General features: G+C 52.2%; 1 protein-coding gene across 2 annotated transcripts in view; it reads right to left on the bottom strand.

Moving 5' to 3' along the window:
- Positions 1 to 9100: 9100 nt before the first annotated feature.
- Positions 9101 to 9811, bottom strand: part of RNGTT (RNA guanylyltransferase and 5'-phosphatase) — a 285456-nt gene continuing 284745 nt past the window's right edge. Inside the window, exons 15-16 of one of the 2 annotated variants that reach the window (XM_028494651.1) lie at positions 9539 to 9567; positions 9101 to 9416 (exon numbers count right to left, since the gene is read on the bottom strand). In XM_028494651.1, the coding sequence (XP_028350452.1) occupies positions 9284 to 9416; positions 9539 to 9567 (162 nt within the window). In that variant the 3' untranslated portion in view covers positions 9101 to 9283. The remainder of the gene's footprint in view (positions 9417 to 9538; positions 9568 to 9811) is intronic. The other variant, XM_028494653.2, reaches the window with a different exon arrangement.

The raw sequence follows: 9811 nt of genomic DNA, 5'->3' as shown, positions 1-9811 counted from the left end.
GCTGAGCAGCCTGAACTGCCGTTCAAAGGAGAGGTGGTTTCTCTCCTTCTCTTTCTGCCTAAGCAAGTGGATTCGCATTTCCACTGTTTATGTGTCTTAAAAGCCAACATTTTCAGTGTGTTTTGGGTGTGGAAAATGATCAGCCCACAACTGGCACGTTGAGATTGTCTCTTAGGCGAGGCCTTTCCTTCGAGACCGAAACGTTCGTACGGTTTCGTTATTTCAGAGCACACGTTGTCTGGCTGCCGGGGAACAGAACAGGAGCAAACTGACGAGCATTCTCAGGAACGTGAGAACCAGTTTCGGCGCCTGGCGAGAGGGAAAGCTGGATCTGGGCGAGTACCGGGCAGGGCACACCCGCCTGCTTCACCCTCCCCCAGGCTCCATCCACGTCTGTGTGGCCCCGGGCAGGGGGGAAGCTTGCGGTGACTGCGTGTCACACACGGGCCCCTTCATCCCCTGCCTGCTTCCCCAAAGGGCTTCCTGCTCCTGCCCTGACAGCAAAACCTGCTCGGAGTGCAAGGGCAGAAAACGGCCTTTTCCTGAGCCAAATCCGAAAGGAATCCAAACTCTGTGTAAAATATATGGGCGCACTTCCTGTTTTAGTGACCCTAGGAGGGGTGCGTCCTCCTCTCACACACTCCTGATGCCTCTCCCCTTTCCGTCGTCAATCTTCATGGCCTTAGAATGTTTTCCTGAGGGTTAGGCAGTAAGCTTAAAAGTGCAGACACGCTCATCGGTGGAAGAAATGTAGCTGGCCTACATAAGCTGCAAAATGAACTTCTTGTGTGATGTTTGGTGATTATATCCCTACAGGTGAAGGCCTGAACTCAGGGTATTGGAGAAGTTTTACTCAAAATGGATAGATGTGTGGCTCCATCCACGTCTGTGTGGCCCCGGGCAGGGGGGAAGCTTGCGGTGACTGCGTGTCACACACGGGCCCCTTCAACCCCTGCCTGCTTCCCCAAAGGGCTTCCTGCTCCTGCCCTGACAGCAAAACCTGCTCGGAGTACAAGGGCAGAAAACGGCCTTTTCCTGAGCCAAATCCGAAAGGAATCCAAACTCTGTAAAATATGTGGGCGCACTTCCTGTCTTAGTGACCCTAGGAGGGGTGCGTCCTCCTCTCACACACTCCTGATGCCTCTCCCCTTTCCGTCGTCAATCTTCATGGCCTTAGAATGTTTTCCTGAGGGTTAGGCAGTAAGCTTAAAAGTACAGACACGCTCATCGGTGGAAGAAATGTAGTTGGCCTACATAAGCTGCAAAATGAACTTCTTGTGTGATGTTTGGTGATTATATCCCTACAGGTGAAGGCCTGAACTCAGGGTATTGGAGAAGTTTTACTCAAAATGGATAGATGTGTGAGTGGGTGGATGGATGGATGGATGAAAGGATGGATAGCTAGGTGGGTGGGTGGATGGATGGATGAATGGATGAATGGATGAAAGGATGGATAGCTAGGTGGGTGGGTGGATGGATGGATGAATTGATGAAAGGATGGGTAGATGGTGGGTGCGTGGGTGGGTGGATGGATGGATGAATGGATAGATGGGTGGGTGGATGGGTAGTTGGATGGGTGGGTGAGTGGATGGGTGGATGGATGGATGGATGAATGAATGAAAGGATGGATAGCTAGGTGGGTGGGTGGATGGATGGATAAATGGATGAATGGATGAACACAGCAGGTTCAATGGCCCCTTGAAGCCCCTGCCCAGCGAGCCGTGGGGGGAACCTACTAGCCTTCCTGTCTTTAGTGTCCTGTAGGAAAATCTAGTTCCTCCCTGGCCCTGGCCCTGCTGACCAATGCACAAGTGACAGCCAGGACTTGGAGCACCCTTGACCACACTGACATCTGTGTCTCTGCCTTAGCAAGAACATGGTCTCTCTCAAGAAAGAAAGATAGTAATAGGAAAAGGACCTCAGCTGAATGAAGACACAGAGCTATTCAGTTTCAAGGCCAAAATCAACCAACTACCACTGCCCTATTCTTATTTTTAAAGTGATTTGTCAGAATAAAAAAAAAATTCTGTTTACTGGCCCTGAAGCATCTCTTCCAACCCCAGCAGGGACAGAACTCGGGTGTTAGAACAGTGTGCCAGGCCAAGCCCCTGCCCAGCCACTGGGCATCACCCCTGCTCCCTTCTCAGACCCTGGTTCCTGCTCGGCTTCCCAGTGGGCAGGAGCCGAGCTGGGGTCTGGGACCTGCTTCCAGGCCGCCAACCTGAGGTCGGTGGTTCTGGGGCATCAGCCAGCAGGACCCCTGATGGAAACGGAGCTGTGTAGAAAAGAACTGGACGGCAGGGACTCTGGACAGGGCCCACTCTCCTCTCCCCAGCTCACCAGGGAGCTCTTCGGGCTTCAGATCAGCTCTTCCCCCAGACTTCTTCCAGGTTCTGAGCTGGCAGGTAAGGTGGGCTCATGTCCCCTGGGGGCTGACCACTGAGTCCCATGGGGCCTTCCTGGGAGGAGCTCCCACACGTTTCCTTTTCCTTCCTCTTTTCATTAGTTCTCCAACCTTATACTCTGTCTCATGCTCTGGTCCTAAATGCTTCCCTCTTTCCAGCATCTGCTGGATGGTAAGCGCGGGGCTAACCTTCCCTATTAATCTGCCCTGGCTGCCCCTCCACACTCCCAGCCCCTCGGGGGTCTGCTGGACCCAGCATCCTCCCCTGCGAAGAAGTGATTGGGCCAGATGCTGTCTGGGCTTCCTCCCAGCCCTGGCATTTTCTTTTAAAGGGTGGGTGGTATGTTCTTCCTCAGATCCTCAGAGCCAAGATCCTGTTCCTCACCCCTTCTGGGTACCGTGGGAGACCCTGGACTGAAAACAAAACAATCCACTGGGCCACAGCTCTGCCTGCACCGTCCAGTTCCACCCACGGGAGCCATCAGGCACACGTGGCTCTGGACATTCCCTTTGAAAGTAATTAAACTTAACAAAACTTTCAATTCTGTAGTTCAAAGAATCTGAAAAAAAAAATATATATATATATATATATATAAAACGGAATCACTTTGCTGTACACCTGAAACATTGCAAATCAACTATACTTCAATAAAAAAAATTTGGAACAAAAATTTTTTAAATTCAGTATTTTAGTCATGATGCCCTCTTGTCAGCTACCCAGTAGCTACCTGTGGCTGGTGGCTATTTTATGGGACGGTGCAGTAAAGCGTTTCTGTCGTCAAGGAGGTTTCCCCCAGATAGTCCTGGAGGCAGGCATGCGGTCTGCGGAGGCCAGGCCAGAAGCTGAATTGTCCTAGGACCTACCTCTACTGCACTGTATTCCTTAGAAGTTAGTCACTCAAGCAAGTCCGTATTCAAGATGGAATAGTGTTAAAGGATTGCTGGGCATTTTTAAAAATCTGCACAGAACGTAATTCAAAATCTGACACCTTCCACTCCCGTGGCCATCTTGATCTCCATCCTCTACACCCTCTTGGGTCCCCAAGGCAGAGATGAGAGCATCTATCCAGACCCTTCCCTCCTCACCCTGCATCCATTTGGCACCAGGCCCTGTTGACTCTGCCTCTCAAATTACTCTCACGTTCCTCAGCTGCTCTCTATCCCTCCTGCCACTGCCATGGATGGGCCTCCATCGTGCCCTCTGGGTCACTGCCAACCCTCTTCCTCCTTCCCCGGGGTACTAGGACCACCACTGGAATGCACCTCAGACCGTACCATGGCCCTTCACTTTCCTGAGTAGGAACCTGAGTACCAGAGAGGTAAAGGGACTTGCCCAAAGTCACACAGCTGCCTGGAAGCAGAGTCAGGCAAGAACTCAGTGCTGCTGGCCACTGGGGCTGGGCATTTTCCATTACCTCACTGCCTTGAGGGTAAATCTTTGGATGTTCTTGAAAGGCATTCTCCCACCAGAGGCCTGGGACAGTCTCTCTGCCTTTTTATTCCAAGCCCAAAATATGGTCTCCGTTGCTGGATTTTGCAAACAAATTATTGCTAGAGAAATAAATGGCCACTTTTATTATTTTCTTTATTCCAGTTTACCAATTTACCATTTAAATAGGCATTGCCAGATTTCTGGGTGTCATCATCTCATGAAGGAACTATTCTTGCTCTTAAGGAACTTCCATTCTAAAATTATACAAGACACAGAGAAGATAGACACACACACAGAGACACTAGGCTTTTCTTTTTTTGGTAAGGGCTGGGGGAAGCGCAGGGAAGAGAGAGAAAATAGAAAAGGATAGAGAAAGATCAGCACTGTTTGGTGGACGAAAATAGCAGGAGAGACGGCAAAGAACTTGATGGGTTCTGTCCCCAAGAAGAAGGGATTTCGAAGCTGCGCAACTATTTATTTATTTTTGCATGTGGAATCAGCCATTTTATGCAACTGATAAAATCAAGGACAATTAGACCAAATTGAGCTTTAATTTTGGATTGAAAGTGTGATTCTTCCACCAAGAACTCCCTCCCACGACATCTGAAATTACTAACTAACTGCGGAAGGCACCCAGAGCCGTCAGCCTAGATCAGTGCGGGCTTAATGTCTGTCAAAAACGTAGACGCTGATAAGACCCACATGCTCCTGCAGGGGCATTAGAAAGTCTAGACGGGGTGCAGATTACGGCCACACCTCAGGCAGCATTATTTAAAGCACTTGCTTGTTTACAGTTGATTTACCTTTGGAACCGAAGAAGGAGAAGTGACCCCAGAACCCCTGGAGGATCTGGGCTGCTGGCTGTGGGTTTGGGAGGAATAGGGGATAGAGATGTTGGTGGGACACACTCCGATCAAAAGCAAGATTTCCCTCACAATTTCATTCTCCAAAATGTGCTGAGCATCCCCTAACCTTAAAAACAAAACAAAACACAAAACAAAAAAAAACCCCACGCTATCACCTCTTTTCTCTTCCTTACATCTCCCTTCCTTTGCCACCCTGGTCCATAGAAGCGTAACATCCAAGTTAAAAGTTCAGAATCTTTCTTTGAGGTCCCACAGTCCTGGGCTGACATCTCTCCTCACCTATCAAGTAAGATGTCTCTGAGCCTCGGCCCACAGCTGCTGAGTACCAGATGATGATGGTGTCTCGTCCACAGGGTGTGGACAGGATAATGAGATGACGTGTGTGAGGCATCTGACTGGCACAAAGTCGGGGTTCACAAACCATTCGCCATCATTATAGTTATTCCTGTGGTCACACGGCCTCTAGGCCCCTTTCTCCCGGGCCTGTTAACTGATGCTGACAATTTCCCCCATCTTGGCCGGGTAGCCCTTCGGAAGCCTCGGTCCCTGTCGGCAAGCTGAGAGGCAGGGCCGGGAGGAGTGTTCCTGCTGGGAGGAGTTGGGGACCCCACCCCGTGCCCCGCGGGGCCCCTCTCAGCCGGACGGAGGAGAGGACAAAGCTCTCCCCAAGTGCCGTAGGCAGGGCTGGCACAGACAGAGCTCATCGCTGGCTCGTCCCCCAGGCCGGACACGACGACGGGTGAGACGGAAGGCTTGCGGGTTCCCCAGAGGAGCTCCAGGAGCATAAGGGGCCTGCGTCATGTGAGACCCCTGAGCGGGGGACGCGCAGCCAGGCCTTCAGAGTCTGCTTTCGGCTGGTGTCTGGGCTTAAAAATGGTGACAAAGCCCAATTTCAACTTCCCCTGCATCCTCTCTGGGATGCCTCTGACCCTCCCTCAATCCGTGGACCCTGGGTTTGGCTCTTTCCTGCAGGGGAGGGAGGGGCAGGCTCTTGGTGAGATCAGGGGCCCGGTTGTCGAGCGAAACTGGACAGAGGGGGGGAAAGGAAGACGCGGGAGGGTCTGCTCTCAGCCTTTAGACGGTTCCTCGAGTGGCTGTATCCATTTGTGCGACTTGTATGGGGCACAGCTCCTACCCAGAGGGGCTCATGAGGGAGGGGAGAAGGAGGTTCTAGATAACGAGAGACATGAGCGCAGGGTGTGCTGGGGGCCCCCGGGAGGAGGGGTCGGTAAAGGCCTCAGGAGAAGGAAAGGCCTGCGCTAGGATGTCAAGGGTGATGGGCAGGAGTTACGGGGTCACCCAGGTTGCGGAGGGTAGGACAGTTGGGCGTGGGGTGTGTGTGTGTGTGTGTGTGTGTGTGTGTGTGTGTGTGTGTACTGCAGGGCTGCAATTCATTTGCAGGTGGGGGGAGGCTATTAGGAAGTGGAGAGGTTGGCAGGGGCCACATCACAGAGGCCCTGAAGGCCCATGTCACAGAATTGGGGTTTTCCCAGGGAGAAGATGGGAAGCCCCGGAAGACGCTGAGACCGGCGAGCGCCACAGCAGGACTGCATTTCAGAGCCATCCACGCTGCCTCTGCCCCTTCCCTCACCCCATATAAGGAAACAGCTCACCCGTCTGCTGCAGCAGGAGACCCAGTAAAGCCTTGCCTGAATTTCTTGTCTGGCCTCTTATCAATTTCTGTTGATTAAGAACCCTGGTCGGTAACACCATCCCTCCCATTTACATACTCTTGCCTCCCCTCCATGTCCTCATTTCCTCAATATGTCACACTTTTAGCTAAATCAGGGGCTAGCATAGTGTTTCCAGCACAGCCGAGCCACCTTGTAAACTAGAACAACGTTTTCTTTTGTTTTGCTTTTTGGTTTCCTGGAGTTAGTCATTGCCAGTTTGTTTGGTTTTCCCAAACAAACTGGTTCACCCCCAGTCTCTTCAGCTGAACCCCAACCTCCTTTCATACCTTGGAGCAAAGCAAGCCTTCTGCAGGATCCTTTCTGCTGAGCCTTTCCTCCTGGACCCTCGGTCTCCTGCTTGGGTGGGAGACACTTCTCTCCAGGCAGCTGCCTAGCTGGCACATGGGGGTTTCTTCTCACTCTCAGCCTGAAAAATCCCTTGGCCTTCAGAGCACCTGGGGACCATCTGGGGATGCTTCCTCAGGTAAAAGAAGCTATACAGAACTTTTTTAAAAACTAGGATAATTTTGGATTCCCCCTTTAAGTACACTGGAAATGACTCAACCACACGCAGGCCTTGGCTTTCTGAGGGTGCAAAATCGGATCCCCTCTTTGGTTTTAAATGCACTAAAGCCCTTGCTCTGCCGGTCTGATTCCTACAAGGGCATGCAAGACACACAGCTGGTAATTTTTCCAGGTGCACACACAGTAATTAAACTGAATGCCATCATAGCCTTTCTAGGTAAAAAGGCCTCCTGGGCTTGTTTTAATGAATAGATAAAGCTCATCTGTAATTAGTACCTTTAGTTATTAATATGCAAAGGAGGCCTGCTGGTATCTGTAATTAGCACCAAATTCTTTTGTTGTTTTTTTTGTTTTTTTTTTTTTGCTGTACGCAGGCCTCTCACTGCTGTGGCCTCTCCCATTGCAGAGCACAGGCTCCGGACACACAGGCTCAGCGGCCATGGCTCACGGGCCCAGCCGCTCCGCGGCACGTGGGATCCTCCCGGACTGGGGCACGAACCCGTGTCCCCTGCATCGGCAGGCGGACCCTCAACCACTGCGCCACCAGGGAAGCCCAGCACCAAATTCTTGGTGGCTAAGGATGCTGCCAAAATAGGAAAGTCTCTATTCCTCAAAGTCTCCAGCCACTTGGGGACCTCCCAGACCTCACCTCCAGCCTAGCCTCCCCGCTCTGTGCTCCCCTCCCAGGTGTCCAGCTGCCTGCCAGACCCTCCTCTCTGTATTCCAGAAGCATCTTGAACTAGTCTAACACTGGACTCCAGTTCTATTCCCTCCCTACACTTGCAGCCCCTTCTAAGAAGCCCAGTCCTGGGTCACGGCCCTTGACTTTCCCTTGCCCTCCTTCCTCCTTCCCAGCAGGCTCACCTCCTCGGGGATAATACACCACCCAGGCAGTCCCCTGACCCAGAAACCCGCGCCCCCTCATGACCTCTCTTGTCTCCTCTGGCCATCCCACTCATGTCCAAGGCAGCTGCCTCTTCCTCCACACCCGCCCCCTCCTTGGGTCAGGCCTCACCGGTGCTGCAGGGGTGGGAGGGTTGGAGGGGGGAGTCTGCCGTGCCTTCCCACGGTCTCCCCACCTCCTTTCTCGGCAGCCCCATCCATTTCCCATGTTGCAGCTGAGCATGATTTTTCCAAAGCACCTCTTCACTTTCATCTTTCAGGTCTCAGCTTCGACACAGCGTCCCCTGGGAAGACGGTGAAGATCCCCGGCTCCCCAAGTCCGATGTTAGTGCCCTACCCACCTCCTCCCTCGGCACCCCTAACTCTCCCGTGTAGCATTTAAGCACTCATATGGTGTTTGCCTGTTCATTTGTTTGCTTCCCTCCTTAAGAACAGGGATGTGTGTCGCTACCTCCATCAACTGACACACAGTAGACCATCAACAAATGCTTTCAAAAGAATGACTGAGTTAGGCTTCTCAGATTATTTTTTTAAGTTCTCCATCAATTCTTGTTATTTGATTAATTTGCCAGCAAACCGACGCCTACCCGCTGCGTGCAAGGGAAGCCTTTGTCTTAACCTTGATTGAGTGACCTGGAGCACTGAATTAGGAAGGCCTGAGTGAGCTCCTGCACCCGGTGTTATTGTGCCCCCCGCCGGACTGTGCAAAGGCACAGTCCGCTGTGGGAGGCTGGGTGGTACAGGGGCCAGAGCCCTGCCTCGAGTCAGGAGGGTGGGATCTTCCGCTCGCTGGGCTGTGACACCTTGGACCAGCCGGCCCCCCTGGCTGGCCTGGCGGCTTTGGAGTTGCAGGCAGGGGGCCGGCCGATGAAGCCTGAGCCCGCCCCTCCCCACTCTCCCAGCCCCAGCTCCGCCACATTGTGTATGATTCTGTCGCTTCCCTCACTCACATCTGCAGCCAGCGGCCCCCGATGCAGATTAAGTCCTTTGAAGGCAGGCTCTGAAAACACGAGAAAGATATTCTCTTTGGCAGGAACGTTTGAAATAACATCTTTTGAAGTGTGTGGAAGATCAGAATATGAATAGGATGGGGGTGCGGTAGGAAGGGTTTGTGAAAGGAGGGGCTGGGTCCTGCAGCTTGCTCTATTCTGAACCGGGTGGCCGCGAAGCTTGCTTTCTCTCCTCTACAAAATGACAAAATCACTGTGGGGACATTTACAGCCAGAATCTCTTTGACATTTTTAAATCTCCGAAATCATGAACAACAAAAAAACATCAGAGCATGTGCGTTGGCAAGGGAAAGGCTTTATGTCGTGGGGTTGTCTAAAGGACACAAGCGGAGCCTGGTTATCTCCGTCAAGACTGTTCTCTGAGGATCGTTTCCTGGGCAGGATCTGCATCATGTAGAAGGTGGGGTGGGAAGGAAGGACTGAGCGCTTCCTTACAAGTCACTGCAGACACGGTGGCCAGTGCGTCAGGCTCACCTCTTCCCGCTTGGGATGGATGGAGAAGGACAGCAATGGAAATCTTCAAGGTGCAGGACGACACTGAACCCAGCGTTCACAGTTGGGTGTTGGAGGCCAGCCGTGGCCCCATAGCTCACCCCTAAGAACCTAGGAAAATAAAGGAGCCTCCATTTTTCATTCAGAAACACTAGCAAGAGAGCCCAGCAATCCCCGGAGGGTCCTGGAGCTCCACCCCTCACCCCCCCTGGCCCCTTGGGGTGGTGACTTACTGGGCAAAGCTCATGAACAAGCACTTGGCCTGGAAGGCAAAGAAACAATAACTCTGAAATCCCAGTGAGGAGGTATTTGGACACCTATAAATAAATCACCCACTTCCCCCATTCTTTGCATTACCGGCCATCACAGTATCGGCCTCAACATTTGTTGCCCAGTGAATAGTCCTTTAGGAGCCAGTGTGATGCTGAAATCTAGCAACCCACCGGTTACTTAATGACAACGTCCAGCAAAGATGCTGACCAGCCTTGCTGAATATGCTATCCTTG

This window comes from Physeter macrocephalus, chromosome 10 (genome assembly GCF_002837175.3).
Source record: "Physeter macrocephalus isolate SW-GA chromosome 10, ASM283717v5, whole genome shotgun sequence".
Lineage (NCBI taxonomy): Eukaryota > Metazoa > Chordata > Mammalia > Artiodactyla > Physeteridae > Physeter > Physeter macrocephalus.
This window is presented reverse-complemented; position numbering and strand designations above follow the sequence as displayed.